The sequence below is a fragment of the Portunus trituberculatus genome, chromosome 48 (assembly GCF_017591435.1).
Source record: "Portunus trituberculatus isolate SZX2019 chromosome 48, ASM1759143v1, whole genome shotgun sequence".
In the NCBI taxonomy this organism is placed as follows: domain Eukaryota; kingdom Metazoa; phylum Arthropoda; class Malacostraca; order Decapoda; family Portunidae; genus Portunus; species Portunus trituberculatus.
Genome location: NC_059302.1, coordinates 4516918 through 4534453, shown reverse-complemented (window position 1 = coordinate 4534453; position 17536 = coordinate 4516918). Strand labels below are relative to the sequence as shown.

The following is a 17536-nucleotide window of genomic DNA, read 5'->3' as shown; positions in this document are numbered from 1 at the left end:
TAACATGACTATATGGAGACGGGACAAACATTACCAGCTCCTTTCCCACCTTGGTTACTCTTAGGTAACTGTAGAATTATAGATGATTGCTCTGGAGCTCAGCGACCACCTCCGCCATCGACGATGTCCCGTGTGTGTGTGTGTGTGTGTGTGTTTGTGTGTGTGTGTGTGTGTGTGTGTGTGTGTGTGTGTGTGTGTGTGTGTGTGTGTGTGTGTGTGTGTGTGTGTGTGCTTTAAACACTGACTTTTCATAATCTTCTTGGAGTGTCCTCTTGTTCGTCTATCTCTATCCTCAATGATTGATACCAGGTCTTGTCTATATCTTTTCCATATGATTTACTAACTTATACATTGTGTGTGTGTGTGTGTGTGTGTGTGTGTGTGTGTGTGTGTGTGTGTGTGTGCATGTGTTGTAATAACTTTATTTCTTAGTATTTTTATTCATATATTTTATTATGTTTGTTGCCTATTATTGGAAATACTAATTCAAAATTCACAAACTACAGCACTCACAAATATGACAAGTGAGGATTACTGCAACACTTATTGGCCTCAGCTCCGTGTTGCTATTGACAAGCTGCTTGAGGGCCCTCCTCCTCCACACCACTTGGGACCAGTCATTGAATTTGAACCCATGTATTCGGCTGCATACAAGTGTGTCTGTCAGCAACACTCGGAGGCACTCTATAATGATCTTATGTCCCACATTGAGAGACATTTTGTCAGAGTTGCTATACAGTTGCAGGTAAAACTTAGTGTAAAGTTGAATTTTTGTATAGTATGGAAATTAACTAGTACTTTCTGTTAGAAAAGTTATTCTGCCATTATTTTGTATTAATTAGAACAAGATCTTCATTGTGACATAGTCAGAAATTTATTTATAATTTGTCAGTATACTAAAGTCATATCTCATATGAATTGCAGTGTACTAATGAATTAACAACCTCAGAAAACACTGTAGTAAGAAAAATAGTAAATAGATCAGCTGTAATTGTGTACTTTCTATAATTTATTTTCTTATTCATATACTTGAATCCTGCCTTTATGAGTTTGTTGTAGTAAAAGTTTTATATTGGTGGACTCTGCATTAATATAACTTATTGTTTTGCAGAATGAAGATGAAAGTCAACTGATTGACCATTGTTTCTATGTTATTCATCGTGCCATGTACAGTTTAGATGGAATTATTCCAGTTTTTACATATTTGGTAAGTCATTGATAAGTGAACAACCATATGATTTTCATTTTGTTTCTAGTGCTCATAGAATTTTGTCTATTAGTCTTACTGGATATTTGATAACATTTTATCTTCCAGAATAAGGTGTATGTTTCTGCCAAACTGTCCTCAAATCTTCGAACAGAATTGCAGAGTCTATTTTGCAGGACTGTCATTGATCCTATTATTGATAAGCTAGTAGGTAAGGAATTGAAGCATTTTGTCTTTCTTCCCTTTTATTGTTGAATGGCTGGACATTCCTAGTTCATTACAAACTGTAAAATATAATGTCCAGATACTTGAACATTGTCTTCCTTGTGGGAATTAGAGATTAACAAAAAAATATTTAAAACTTAATGAATTGTATGATGTTTGTAACCATTTTTAGATCTGCCTTCATGTAAAGATGCTGAATGAATTTATATCTAGTGCAGCAGCAGGGTTTTGAGTTTCACCATGCTTTAATACTTCCAGAGAATTAGTTACAAATAATGCTTTATTTTCAGCCATAGTGAAGCAAACAACTGAAACCAAGCCATTCTCTGTTGCACCACAAGTCATGGCTTCTGTCATAAAAAATCTTCACAAGCTTGATCCAAATTACTCCCAAAAATATCCACAGGTATGTTGAATATTTTTTTATGTGGCTATCATTAGGCACTGGAGAGATACTGTCTTATATCTCCCACACTGTCTGATAGGTTTATGTACAAGTCATAAAACATTTGAACAATCCAGGTAGATAAGGTCACATTTTAATACTTATTTGTAGGAATCTTTAAATATGTCTTCATATTTGCTTAGTCCATTGATTACGTAGAATATAAATGTGTCCAAGCTGACTTTTCTTAACCTAATGGCTGCAGTTCTTAAAAGCATGTTTATGTAGATCCTTAGATATACAATAAGCTTCATGGGTCTTGTATTCAGAACTTGACAAACACTGTAAAGATTGTGTTAGACATTATTTGAGGTACCACATATAGAAAGGAAATCATGTGACATAAACACACACAAAAAAAGTCATAAAACAGTGTCAAATATGGCAATCTACAAAAACATGTAATTCTGTTATTTTTTTAGCTTCTTTTTCTTTTTTTCTTTTCTTTTTTAATGAAGCTTATAATGAGTGCAATTCAGTGATTTCTTTTTGTGGTGTCAATGTTTTAATCCATTTTTGGACAAAACTATAGTTTGATATTTGAGCATTTCAGATAGAAACGTAATAAACTTTACTTGTATACTTACACAATAATGATGAAGATTATCACAGCTACTGTATTTTACTGACTATAAGACAAGTCTTTTTTGTCAATTTTTTAGGCTTCTAAATCAAGGGGTCGTCTTATATACTGAACATAAAACACAACCCTTTAACCCCGTGGTGAACATTAAGAGCCGCGGTACCATGGAATTCATGTTGCAGCACACATGCATATATATATATATATATATATATATATATATATATATATATATATATATATATATATATATATATATATATATATATATATATATATATATATATATATATATATATATATATATATATATATATATATATATATATATATATATATATATATATATATATATATATATATATATATATATATATATACACACACACACACACACACACACACACACACACACACACACACACACACACACACACACACACACAAGTAGCTCAGTGGTTAGAGCGCTGGCTTCACAAGCCAGAGGACTGTTCGATTCCCCGGCCGGGTGGAGATATTTGGGTGTGTCTCCTCAGTGTAGCCCCTGTTCACCTAGCAGTGAGTAGGTACGGGATGTAAATCGAGGAGTTGTGACCTTGTTGTCCTGGTGTGTGGTGTGTGCCTGGTCCCAGGCCCATCCGAAGATTGGAAATAATGAGCTCTGAGCTCGTTCTGTAGGGTAACGTCTGGCTGTCTCGTCAGAGACTGCAGCAGATCAAACAGTGAAACACACACACACACACACACACACACACACACACACACACACACACACACACACACACACACACACACACACACACACACACACACACACACTGAAACAAAACTGAGAGAGGGAGAAGACCTGATGATGGTTGGAGAAGGGAAATATAATGTTTGGAAAAGAAATAGAGTAGGTAAGATGGGAGGAGGAGTGATGTTGCTGGTTAAAAAAGATATAAAGGTGGATCAAGTGAAAGAAGGTATGGGAAAGGCAGAAGTGCTAAAGATCAGAGCAGAAACTAATGAAGGAAAAAAGAGGCACTACATAGTGGTGTACGTACCACCTAAGACAAATGCATGGTCAGTACAGGAATATGAAGAAATGATAAGAGATACAGGAACATGTCTGGAAGAAATGTTGGGTGGCTGTGAACGAACTATAATGATGGGAGATTTTAATTGTAAAGAGGTGTGTTGGGAGGACTGGTCAATGGAGGATCAGAGACAACATGGGAAATACACTATTGACACTGGCAATGGAAAATGTGTTAACTCAGTGGGTCAAAGAAGATACTAGGTTTGGAGGAGAGGGAGCATCGTCAAGACTGGACTTGGTCTTTAGTACAGAGCCAATGGTCATTGAGGAGATGAGGGTGGAGTGCCCTTTAGCAAAGAGTGATCATGCAGTTTTGGAGTTCAAGGTGATAGATGAAGAGAAATCTAGAAGAAATGAAGAATATAAAGTGGGAAGATGGAATTATGCCAAGACAGATTTTGGAAACCTAAAGAAATTCTTTCAAGAGACAAATTGGATGAAATTCAAGAGTGCTAAGGAGCAAATGAAAAGTGGAAGGAATTTATAAAAATATACAAAGAAGGTGAGAAAAATTTGTACCAATAAGACAACATAGAGAAGTTGGAAAGCAGGACTGGTTTAACGATAGATGTGAAAAGGCTAGAACAAGAAAAGAGGATGCATGGAAGAGGTGGAGAAGGAAAAGACGGATTAAGCAGTGGGAAAGTTACAAAAGAGCAAGAAATGAATATGTGTTGATTAGAAGAGAAGAAAGAAAGAAACAAGAAAAGGATATAATTGATAAATGTAAAGACCAACCAAGGCTTTTTTACAGACATGTGAACAACAACATCAAAAATAGAGAAAGTATTGAAAGTTTAGAAGTAAATGGAGTTTGCAGTGAGGATCCCAGGGAAATGGCAGAGGCTATGAATGGATGCTTTCGGAAGGTATTCACAAAGGAGACTGCTTTTGACAAACCACTGGTAATGGAACAGAAAGGGATTATGAAGGAGTTTCAAGTAACTGTGGAGGAGATCAAGAATATGATGGGGAGTTTAGAAGTGAGAAAAGCTGTGGGACCTGATGGGGTATCAGGATGGATTTTAAGAGAATGCAGGAGCAACTGGCAGAAAAAGTTTGTGAAGTAATTGATGCCTCATTAAGGGAAGGTGTAGTGCCCCAAGACTGGAAAAGAGCTAACATTGTCCCAATTTATAAATCAGGTAACAAGAGAGACCCATTGAACTATAGACCAGTGTCACTTACAAGTGTGGTAGCTAAGATGTGTGAGAGGGTGGTGAAGAATAGATGGACAGACTTCTTGGAGAAAAATGACATACTTTGTGAGTGTCAATTTGGTTTTAGAAAAGGGCGTTCATGCACGACAAACCTGATATGTTACTATTCGAGGGTGATAGATGTAATACAGGAAAGAGATGGTTGGGCTGATGGAATATATCTGGATTTAAAAAAGGCCTTTGATAAGGTACCACACCGGAGACTGATCTGGAAACTTGAAATGGTAGGAGGAGTGCATGGCAGTTTACTAAAATGGATGGAAGACTTTTGGTAGGAAGAGAAATGAGAACAATAATTAAGGACAGACCATCAGAATGGGGCTTGGTGGAGAGTGGAGTTCCACAGGGATCAGTGTTGGCACCAGTAATGTTTGCGGTCTACATAAATGACATGGTGGATGGGGTGTCCAGTTATGTGAGCCTATTTGCAGACGATGCAAAATTGTTAAGAAAAGTGAGATGTGACAAAGATTGCGAACTACTCCAGGAAGACTTGGACAGAATATGGAAATGGAGCTGTACATGGCAAATGGAGTTCAACACGACAAAATGCAAGAAATTAGAGTTTGGCAAGAGTGAAAGAAGAATCAGGAGTATGTACAAGATAGGAAATGAAGACATAAAACCAGTCATGAAGAAAAAGACCTTGGGGTGACAATTACCAATGACCTATCGCCAGAGAGACATATAAACAAAATAATTGGAGAAGTATTGAACTTATTGAGGAACATAAGAGTGGCGTTCAGTATATTTAGATGAAGAAATGATGAAGAAAATAATTACTGCAATGATAAGACCAAGGCTTGAATATGCAACAATACAGTGGGCTCCGAACTTAAAGAAACACATAAGGAAACTAGAGAAAGTACAGAGGGCTGCAACAAAAATGGTGCCTGACTTAAGAGATTTGACTTATGAAGACAGACTGAACAGAATGCAACTTCCGACCCTGGAAAACAGAAGAGAAAGGGGAGACCTGATAGCAATATACAGAGTGATGATTGGCATGGAAAAATGGATAGGGAAGATCTGTGTATGTGGAATGAAAGAATGTCGAGAGGGCATGGGAAAAACTAAAATGGCCACTTATAGGAGAGATGTGAAAAAATATAGCTTCCCTCATAGAAGGGTGGAAGCATGGAATAGTTTAGACGTGGAAGTGGTCAACGCAAGGAATATTCATGATTTTAAGAAAAAGCTGGACATTAGTAGATATGGAGACGGGACAGTACGAGCATAGCTCCTTTCCTGTATGTTACAATTAGGTAAATACAATTAGGTAAATACACACACACACACACACACATGCAATTTATTGGCTGCATCAAAGAGAGGCCTTTTCTCTCTACAACTGTTGAATGTTTACTGACAGTGTCCTCTGTCAATGCACCCAGCCATGCCATATTAATGATCATCAATTGCCGATTATGTTAACAGAAACCATAATGTTGATAAAATACTGTTTATGTCAAGCTAGCTAATCGTATCCATCACACCTTATCACACTATAATATCAAATCATCATGAAAAGGTAGGAGCCAGTCTTTTCATTATACCATTCTCCAGCATACTTTTGTTTGAGGTAATAATCAGGATATGTTTTCTGTATAGACTGGCGAGTCAGGTCAAGTAGAGGTATTGGCAAGGTTGCACTCTCCCGCTCATATGCCATGGTTAGGATGGAGGATGACCTTTATTCATAAAACATACCTTGAATTTTTGCTTCATTGGTGATGTGGAACAAAAGTTGAAATTATTTCAGAAATAATCTCAAAAATAATTTCACCAATTTGCATAGAAACTGAGGGAGAGAAAGAAAGACAGACAGAGAATAGAAGAGATGAAGTGGGGTTTGAGAATGAAAGCAAGCTCGTGATTTATGGAGAAGTGGCAGTAGTGGGGGGAATCGGGTGAAGTTCACACCCCACACCTAGAATGGCAAGTTTAGTGTGGCTGTATTTTGAAACTGGCAGCAGCGGTGGTGAGGGAGTGACCATATTATGGCTTCCCAGAGCCCTTCAGCCAACCGTGTGAGCAGCGGCTCCCTCCACAATTTAGGAGGTTGTCTTATACACCATTAATAGCTCAAAATCTAGATTTTCCCCTCAAAAATTGGGGGTCATCTTATGCACGGAGTCATCTTATAGTCCGGAAAATATGGTATTGTTCATGAAGGTACACCCCCTTCTCAAATTTCACGCTAACCAAGTCTCACAATTCTTGAGTTTTGGCATTTAGTTCTAAATTGTTATGATCTCAAGTTTTGTGCATTATTATCATAAGTTTTGCACTGCTTTGATAAGTATCAGTTGCGTTTACCTACCATCAGCGTGCTGCCTCAAGATTCTAATGAGCTCTTCCGTATCTGTAGCAATGACAATGTCATACCCACTGATGGCTAATGTTTTGGCCACCTGAAGCAGTGAGTTTATAGCTGCTGCTACATTCTATCGCATGCATTGCATTGGGCTCACTGCCACTCATTTCTGCCTTTTCCCATGGCAGAAGCCTTCTCCACCCATGTTTCTTTGTTGCAATATTGACAAAGTGCCAACATTCCACTGTTAACCCTTTCAGTACCATTACATGTTTTCATATTTGTTCTGCTTACTATTTGGTGTTTTTATACAGCTTCAGAAACTTATGTGGGGGACTAAAATAGTGAAAACTTTGGCCATGAATTTTCTGACCTCCATAAGCCCTTCCTAATGCTAATAAAATTGTCTGATCATGCTAAAAAATCAAGGTAGAAATGTGTCTCAGTATTGAACGGGTTAAGTGGCGTAGTGGATAAGGTGATGAGCATGGGATCAAGCAGACGTCCACATGTAGGTGCAAATTTCACCACGTACTGCCTTGATACTTTGCCATTTGTCAAGTCGTTTAAAGTTACCTACATGTCACCATGATACCCAGATTCTAGTTGGTTAGACAAAAGATACGCTTGGGTAATGGTATGGGCTTTAGTATGGGTACCACTATGAATAAAATTGCCTGCGCCACTAATGGATGGAGCTGAACAGCGCTTCCCATACTCATCAAGTATATCTACAGGCATTATAGGACATAACATAAAGAAAAAAAAAAACTTTCTTGATATTAAAATTACAAAAGAAATGATGTACCATCATAATTTACTTGGGTCTGAGTGATGCTGGCAACACTGCTTGGGATGTTACCTCATATATATGATGCACTGCTTGTGAGTAATCCAGGGCTCCAACTTGTAAAGGAGTGTTCAGTGGCATTGCTAAGTGAAATGCATGAAAAAATAAACAAGGACAGGTTGATCAAACTGGAAGAACAACAGAAAGTGTGTTGATAGAACAAAAAACATTGTGTAAAGTGGTATTGTAGGGAGGGAAATGAGATGAAATACAGTTGTCTGATTTTGATTATCATTGGTACATACATAAGGTACACATGTTCTAATGATAGGATTGTAAAACTCGCAGTATTGAAAATATTGAAAAAATGCTTATTTCTTTTGACCCGTTAAAATGCTGACTCCCACCCCTCACCACTTTACTCCTTCATCATAAAATACATACCTTTAGATTGATGGTTGTGTTGCAGTTTCAGTGAATATTGCTTTTGTAAAGACAAAAATATGAAAAAAACACTTAATTGAAAAGGAGAAAAAAAAATTATAAAAATATTAGCATTTCGTGCAGAGCTCCAGCCTCTGGTGCTGTGCTTAAAAGCATCATGAAATGTTGTACATGCAAAATAAACAATTATCTAAGCTGAAAGAAAGCAAAAGAAAGTACTGACTGCAAAAAGCATCCTGTAATCTGGCATTACAAGGGAAAGGGGAGATAATTCAGATGAGTACAGTTGCCAAATGTTGATTGTCATTGGGAAGTATAGGTAACTCTCGATTTACGTGATAAATGCGTTCCAAGAGTCATCGTGTATATCAAAATTCGCGTAAAACAAACATGTAATTCTCATAAGAAACAATAGATAATAGGGGGCGGGATGTGGTAAAAAAAAAAAAATGTACAAAATACTCTATTTATTTGGTTAAATTAACATGTTTTTTATTATTTACCATTCTATGTACTAGACGTGTATTTAAAGTAAAGGGAAAAGCAAGAAATAATAAGAGAAAGCAAAAAATAATACGAGAAAACAACAAAACAAAGAATACGTAAACACAACACTCACTGCGTCACTGCCTTCACCACTCACACCACAGTCAGTCACCATCTTCCTCTGAGCTTTTCTACTTTATCAGCAATCCACTTATCAAAAATAACCCTACATGCAAAAAAAGATGAAGGACGTTTTGGGGCCATCTTGGTGAATTATAGGCATAAATTAGACACACATAAATCAAGATTTACCTGTACATAGTGGGAAAAGATGTGAGTTACTGCTAAGTACAGGGCTCTGTCATGTAGGACTAGACCTCTCCTGAGAAGAGACAAGGAGAGGTATGTCAGGGGTCTCACTGAGGATGTAGAGTGTCATTTAAATACTAATGACCTTCAACCTACCTATTGAGCCCTCAAGAAATTCCGCTCCAAGTCTACATCTCAGGCGAGCGCTATTTGAACAGCAGATGGTCACCCTGTATCGGATGCAGATGGGCAGATGGCTCATTGGGCTGAGTACTTTGAGCAGCTGTTCATGCTGGATCCTCCAAGTGGACAGCTCCAAACTTCATGGTTACAGATGCCGGATGCTGATCCACCCATTGACAAAACTGTACCCTCCATTGATGATGTCAAAGAGGCTGTGGCAAAGTTGAGAGGTGGAAAGGGAGCTAACATGCTGTCTTGACTGCTGTATGGCATTCAGGTACCATTCCCCCTGATTGGAGAAAGGAGGTTGGTCATCCCTATCTGGAGGGGGAAAGGAGACCATCAGGACAGCAACAACTACCGTGGTATAACACTGCTCAGTGTACCAGACAAGTTGCATGCCCATTTGCTGTTGATGCGTATCTGCAGTCACTTGCTTACTTACAGCAGGTTTATTTGGGTCCTTTTATATGTCCATCCATTCCACTCAATCATATCCTTTTAGCAGAGAGAGGTGTTCGCCTCTCGGGAGACAGTGGTGACACATGCAAGCTTCCAGATAGGGATGACCTATCTTTTTTCCCAGTCAAGGGGAAATAAAATCTAAATGCCATACAGCAGTCAAGACAGCATGCAACCGACAGATCATGGCCTCACCCTCGCTTTGAGCAGCTCCGCACTGATGTTACAGATGCTAGCTGCCTTTCCACCCCTCAACTTTGCCACAGCCTCTTTGACATCATCAATGGAGGTTGCAGTTTCATCAATGGGTGGATCAGCATCCAGCATCTGTAACCCTGCAGTTTGGAGCTATCCGTTTGGAGGATCCACCGTGAACAGCTGCTCAAAGTACTCAGCCCAACGAGCCATCTGCCCATCTGCGTCCAATACGAGGCGGCCATCTGCTGTTCGGATAGCGCTCGCCTGAGATGTAAACTTGAGCAGTGTTTCTTCAGGGCTCGATAGGTAGGTCAGAAGTCATTAGCATTTAAATGACACTCTACATCCTCAGCAAAACCCCTGACAAAGCTCTCCTTGTCTCTCCTCAGGAGAACTCTAGTCTTACATGACAGAGCTCTCTACTGGTTGTGGTTCCCAGCAAGTCTGGCAGCGTGACTCTCCTCAATACTGTCCAGTATCTCTACTGAGGGGAAGCACATATTTCTATAGGAATATTTTGTATTTCCTTGTATTGTCCTTTCATTCATAATGTTTCCCCATTTTAATATCAGCAAAAAATTTTCTTAATTTTTCAAAATCTGCTCATGCATAATTTAATTTCTCTTTTTTGTAGTCATCTCTGTATCTTATCCCATCCTCTTCATGCATTTCCAACTCTAGTGTCACATGATCACTTCATCCCATTAGACTAAGGTATTGTATGATGGGAGGGGGCTCTGGCTTCTTTGTCAATACTAGGTCAAGCAACGATGGTTTTTCTTCCCCCCTCTACCTTGTTGACTCTTCCACCCACTGATCTATTGTATTTACCATAGTCAACTGTAACACTTCCTTGCTCCATTGTCCAGCATTACCCACTACTTCCATCTTTTTCCAGTTTATTCTTTTACAGTTAGTCTGCTACTAATAGTATTCTTCCATCTCTTTTTATCATGTCATCTAAGCACTTAATCAACTCTCTTTGCATATTCTTATGTTCCTTAGTTCCCCATGTATTTGTATATATGTGTGTGTGTGTGTGTGTGTGTGTGTGTGTGTGTGTGTGTATATATATATATATATATATATATATATATATATATATATATATATATATATATATATATATATATATATATATACAGTAAGGTCCCGAGTTACGTCAGAGTTACGTTCCTGAAACATGACGTAAGTCGATTTTGTACGTAACTCGAGTTTTTGTACTTTCAAAGCATATTATCGAGTTTTCAACCAATAATTTTTTATGGTTATTCAGGTAAGTAAAAGGTTATATTGTTATATTGGTATATTATTTACAACTATGTAGGAATATATTGATTAGGGCCGTGAACGCGAAGGACTGCAGGTTGCCGAGAGGGGCGGCCTGAGGCCGCCAGGAGGGTGGGCAGGTCGAATGTTGTGACGCCCAGGGCGGACAGCTGGGAGCTTTGTGGAGTGCGGTAGGAGTAGAAGTGTTATATAAGTAAAAGGTTATATTGTTATATTATTTACAAGTATGTAGGAATATGAAACACAAGCTTGTTTTTGTTGTTGATTAGGGCCGAACGAAGGACTGCATGTTGCCAGAGGGGTGGACGCCTGAGGCCGCCAGGAGGGTGGGCAGGTCGAATGTTGTGACGCCCAGGGCAGACAGCTGGGAGCGAGTGCAGTGCGGTGGGAGTAGAAGCGTGGGCAGCGGGCAGGAAATGCAATAGGAAAGGGCAATAGGGATCAGCAGACAAGCGCAGACGGTGCAAGTGAGCTGCGAGTGTCGTGTGGCCCAGGCGAAGGCTCCGGAGTTGTTATTGTTGTGATAGGTGCGTGAGCCCTCAAGGTCGTCAACCTCCCCGTTGTCATGGTAACGGGCTTCCCATTTTCTTCTTCACTCCCTTACACACAGCTGCTGCCTCCCTTCTCATGTCTTTTAATTATGTCCACTTTTTCTTGTAGCGTAATGGTTTTCCTTTTCTTAGCATCACTGCTATCACTCAGGAGTTTTCTTTTTGGTGCCATTGAGCAAGATACTAAGATAGTCAGCAAATGCAGATGTAGGAACACTCTTGCCAGGGGCGACGGTGTGGTGGAACTGAGGTACGTAGAGTGTTATTTTATTCGAGCATGAGGTGGTGGGCGGTGTGGTGGATAACCACTAGTGACGCCTGGCGGCCAACAATAACAATAAACCCCGCGCTTTACGATTTATAAATTTTCAATTTTTTAAACTCGTAAGTGCGAGTTTGACGTAACTCGAGACCGACGTAACCCGGGACCTTACTGTATATATATATATATATATATATATATATATATATATATATATATATATATATATATATATATATATATATATATATATATATATATATATATATATATATATATATATATATATATATATATATATATATATATATATATATATATATATATATATATATATATATATATATATATATATATATATATATATATATATATATATATATATATATATATATATATATATATATATATATATATATATATATATATATATATATATATATATATATACTGCCTTACCTTCTCATAATATTTCACTCTCTAAAAGTTGAAGGAAAGGTATGGAAGGACATCACGTTGCATTGTAATGGCTGAGAATGTCATATGATAGAAAACAAAGTATTTTTTAGTGGTAACTCATATCGTTTCCTGTTGTGTACATATGTACTTACTAATTGTAATTAACCTCTGGCTACTCTAGTCATCTGAGTATTTCCCTATCCCCATCCAATGCAATATTACAGGATGCTTTTTGCACAATCAGCACTTTCTGTTGTTTCCTTTCATTGCACAATATTTCACAATGCCCTTCAACACTGCATCAGTGGTTGGAACCCCACATGAAACGCTTAATATTATTATTTTTTTTCTTTTCAATAAAATGTTTTTCCAGTGTTTTTGTCCTTACAAAAAACATTATTTACTGAAACTGCAATACAACCATCAATCTAAAGGTATGTATTTTGAGATAAGGGATTTAAGTTGGGAGGAATTAGTAAACTTTTTAACAGGCTAGAACAAATAAGCATTTTTCAGTATTTTCAATACTGCAAGCTCACAATCCTCGAGTTTGGCACTACACCTAAAGAACCAAGCAAACATGAAACTGAAGACGGGGATATAATGTTAAATCAAATGCCACCAATGAGTTAGGGGCGTGGTTTCAGCAGGTGTTGGCATTAACACACTCGATCAATGTCTGTCCCAAACTTTTTCTTCTGTGAATAGTCTATCATGTTCATTCTTTAGCTGCATCAGTCACTCCTGATGAGCCAGGCACAAGAATTCTTTCGTCAGAATGAAGACCAGACATTCTGCACTATATTTTCAAGTTTTAATCTATGAAGTGATATATATCTTTTTATATATGCAAAAAACTGGTAACATCACAGAAGGATAGCACGATATCACAAAACGTGTTTTGTAAATGGACTCTTGTCTGAGTTGTTCCTTTGCCAGCCAGCTCATTGGCTGTTGGGTAAGCACTGCTCCAAATTTTCTACTGATTGGCTGTTGGTTAGCTTGGCTCGATGTCATCTCATCATCCACTCCCTACCTTACATTTTTTTGTGCCTATGCTCCCTGGCCCTTTACGAGAAATGTCAATAAGAGCAAGGAAACAACTTTTTTTTTTGTTGGGACTATTCACCTTCTAGCAGTGTTAAGGAGTCACATCCACTCAGGGCTAGCCCTAGGCTGATGCAACAGATGCAGCTGCATTGGGCCCTGCACTTCAAAGGGCCCCGCGCTCCCAAAGCAGGACTGGTGCGTAAAAAGACGAGTGCAAATTCAATCCCCGCTGTTCATGGGGATTTTTCCACTAATATTAACGGACAATTACTGTCTTTCTTGAACACTCAATTGAGCATATCCTTGCAGCAGCCCCAGTATCCTCACTTCAGGGCCACGCACAGTTTGACCAACAAGTTTGTGTGCTGGTGCGGGGCCCCAATTGAGCATATCCTTGCAGTAGCCCTAGTATCTTCACTTCAGGGCCACGCATAGTTTGACCACCACCAAGTTTGTGTGCTGGTGCGGGGCCCCAATTAAGCATATCCTGTGCAGCTGCAGCTCTCCAGTATCCTCACTTCGGGGCCCCGCACACGTGAATGACGTGATATAGTAGGGCCTGGGCCACCAGAACGTTCCATTTGTCTCACCAGAGGTGCCAGATGCAGGGAAATTTCTTTGTTTTAGAGAAATTTTGACTGTGACGGAAGAAAAATTGCTAAAAAGGGAAAATTATGGAGAGAAATATTAGCTTTTACATTTTTTGCCCCTGAATGTGAATAGATAATTTCATGTTTTGACCTTGAATATGTGTAAATAATTTAGTGTTTTGTATGATCTTAATTCCTAAATGTAAGAAATAAGGAAGTTCTAGGTTGAAAAGGGAAATTTTAGCTTGTATGCAGGGATGGAGGAGGATGGATACTCTCAAAACATTCCTAGCTCCTGAAATAATGTCTCAGCCTTTAAAAGTCCTTAGTTTCCTGCATGACATGAAAAGTGCTGTTGACTTTCCAAATTTCTGGACAGCTCTGAGAATTCTTCTCACCATCCCAGTTACTGTAGCCTCTGGTGAGAGGAGTTTCTCAAAGTTGAAGTTGATTAAAACGTACTTGAGATAAACTATGAGTCAAGAGAGATTGAATGGTCTTGCTATTCTCTCTATTGAAAATGAAGTTGCAAGCCAGTTGGATTACAGTAAACTCATAGACTTTGCATCTGCCAAATCACGCAAGATACGTCTGTGAAATATGTACTTTTCATCACAACTATGACCACTGGATTGAATACTTTGAAATGCTTTAATTGACATCTCACGAAACAGTATTAATTTACAATTGGCACATGTTTGAATAGTTTGAAGTTTATTGTTAAAACCCCCAAAAAGAGGCTTTACATACTGTATTAATAACTATATTAGAATTGTTATTTGGCCTGTAGGAATGCTGGACTGATAGGCCCCCGGATTGAGACTTTGCATTGGGCCCCGCACTTGCTAGGGTCGGCCTTGCATCCACTACCACGGATAGAAGAAGAATAAAAATAATGTTATTTGCAATAAACTGAGTTTGGTCAAGGGTAGTATGTGATTCCCTTTCTATGTGCAGCACTTCATTTTTTTTATAGGACTTTATAGGACTCTAACGCAAGAGTTAATCAGTACTCTCAATCATTCATACCTTTCACTGGTAAACTCTGGAACTCCCTCCCTGCATCTGTATTTCTGACTTCCTACAACTCGTCTTCTTTTAAGAGGGAGGTATCAAGGCATTTGCTCCCTAATTTTGGCTGACATATTTCTCTGTAGAGAGCCAGCACTCAAGTGGGCCTTTTTTTTTTTTTTTTTTTTTTTTTTCTGCCCTTGGCAAAAAATGACTATCCCTTTCCATCAGGGACCAACAGAGCTAAGAATGTGGACATTGCATGTGTGTGTTTGTATTGTGGTCTTTGTGGTGGCCACTGGGATTGGTGGTCAAGCATGTAGATAAATAGATAGAATTTTACTAATGATGCAAGTTTTCTTGGACTTGATTTGTTTAGTAGAAATGACTGATAATGTTGCAATTATGTTGAATGTGGCTTGTCTTATGGAAATTGTAAACACTGTAAGGATTGTGTTGCATATGATTTGTTTTCCATTTCTATACAGGTGTTTGCTGGCTACATTCCTGGTGTTCTTCCGGCAATGCGAGAACATGAACTTTCTAGTTACATAGATGAGACTCGGGAACTCCAGGCAACACTTCGCCAGTTCTGGATCACCTCAAATGCTCAAGGAAGAAAAAGGTGTTTAGATGAAGAAACACCCAGTTAGCATCATTTCTACTTAGGATTTCTAAATTGGATAGTCATGTGAAACAATGGGATACTTAAAAATTTTGAAGTTGTTTAGGTCAATTTCTTCTTTTATATGAGGCATTTGATAGATGATGATTAAGTTTTCATATATATTGACACTGCCTTATGGGAGATATATAACAATTAAATAATCATTTCAGATATTCTCTAATTTCATTGCATCCATCATCATTTCATCATTAACATAATGATCATGATCATGATCATCATTATCATTGTTGTCATCTTCACCATTATACATTATACTAATGATAAAGCTGTAGAGATTAAGCAATACCTGAAGTATGTTGTGTGCAGAAGTCACACTTGTAAAGAATATAATAAGGTGTAATCAGTTGAAATTATATAAGTGGAATAGAGATAACAAAAAGTAAAGGTGACAGCATGGCTGCTCACACCAGTGATAGATTTTAAGCCTCTGTATTTTCTACACATCTTAAAAGGCAACTGAAATGGATGGAGTGAAGGGACCAAGAACACCCTCTATATTTTTACTCCTGCAGTGAGGCAAGGCATGTCTTGGTTACCTGGCTTTGATATAGATCTCAGACTGGTATATAGAACTTCCTTTATTGTGGTACCCCAGCATATTGCTAACAGTAACTATCCATCATGTAAATGTAGATGCATCATTGTTTTTATTTCTCTGTGCTGAGATGATATTCTGATATAAATTTGGATAGCTAAGACAGTGCTAAGAAATTAATACAGTGGTACCTTGAGATATGAGCTATCTAAGATACTAGGTTTTTGAGATAGGAGCTACAATTTGGTCCTTTTTTTGTTTTGAGATACGAGCAAAATTTTGAAATATGTGTCATGCTTGGGGATGTTGCTATAGGCCGGCAGCTTGGTGCATCAGTCCAGCCTTAGTAGAGCTAGTATCATCGTATTTCCTGCGGATCTCATACACTGTGATTGTTCTTTCGTAATTTTCACACTATTTACTTTTCTTCTTTTTGTTTAAAGTGTAGTTTTAATTTACGTAAAATATTTACCTGTGAATGGTACCTGCATCCCTTCTTTTCCCCCTCCCTCCTCCTCCTCTGCCATTCACTACTGTTAGCTGAAAGTGTCTTGTCTCCAAAGTAAGACCACTAAATAAACTTGTGCTGTTATTTTATATATTTCTATGCATTGATAAAGTATGCAAGTGTGCGTAACTGAAATGGCTCAACAAATTTTCTCCTATCTCCGCCTACCTACTCCACTGACGCTTATCATGGACAGGGGGGAAACATACCTGTGGCGATGGCAGTGTGGCCTCTACCCCCCCCCTTCTCTCTCTCTCTTTCTCTCTCTCTCTCTCTCTCTCTCTCTCTCTCTCTCTCTCTCTCTCTCTCTCTCTCTCTCTCTCTCTCTCTCTCTCTCACTTAAAACTTCATTTATTCCATGAATAATGATTACATGATCATCAGCGAGTTTTTTTTGTGATTATTATATAATAGAGCACCAAGTCTTCTATGGGTTGCTATATTTGTACACTCCAGCTCATCGACAGACGCGAATGAGGGTGGGGATGCAAAAAGGCAACGTCCTGTGCAATGCACACCTCCGAGATTAATATACTTTATTAGAGTAGTTTATCTATTTATATTCTCTTTTGTTATGCTTTATTATATTTCTGTACAATAATTATTATTTGTAAATATCTGTTTCTACTTTTTCACATGTAA

General features: G+C 38.2%; 1 protein-coding gene across 5 annotated transcripts in view; it reads left to right on the top strand.

The window, feature by feature from the left end:
- LOC123498478 (CDK2-associated and cullin domain-containing protein 1-like) overlaps window positions 1-17536 on the top strand; it is a 43227-nt gene that overhangs the window by 12220 nt on the left and 13471 nt on the right. For 3 of the 5 annotated variants that reach the window (XM_045245591.1, XM_045245589.1, XM_045245590.1), the window contains exons 3-7: window positions 507-745; window positions 1112-1207; window positions 1316-1418; window positions 1723-1838; window positions 15652-16978. In XM_045245591.1, coding sequence (XP_045101526.1) covers window positions 507-745; window positions 1112-1207; window positions 1316-1418; window positions 1723-1838; window positions 15652-15816 — 719 coding nt within the window. In that variant the 3' untranslated portion in view covers window positions 15817-16978. Of the gene's footprint in view, window positions 1-506; window positions 746-1111; window positions 1208-1315; window positions 1419-1722; window positions 1839-14942; window positions 14988-15651; window positions 16979-17536 lie in introns of those variants that run through there. The other 2 variants (XM_045245593.1, XM_045245592.1) reach the window with 2 other exon arrangements.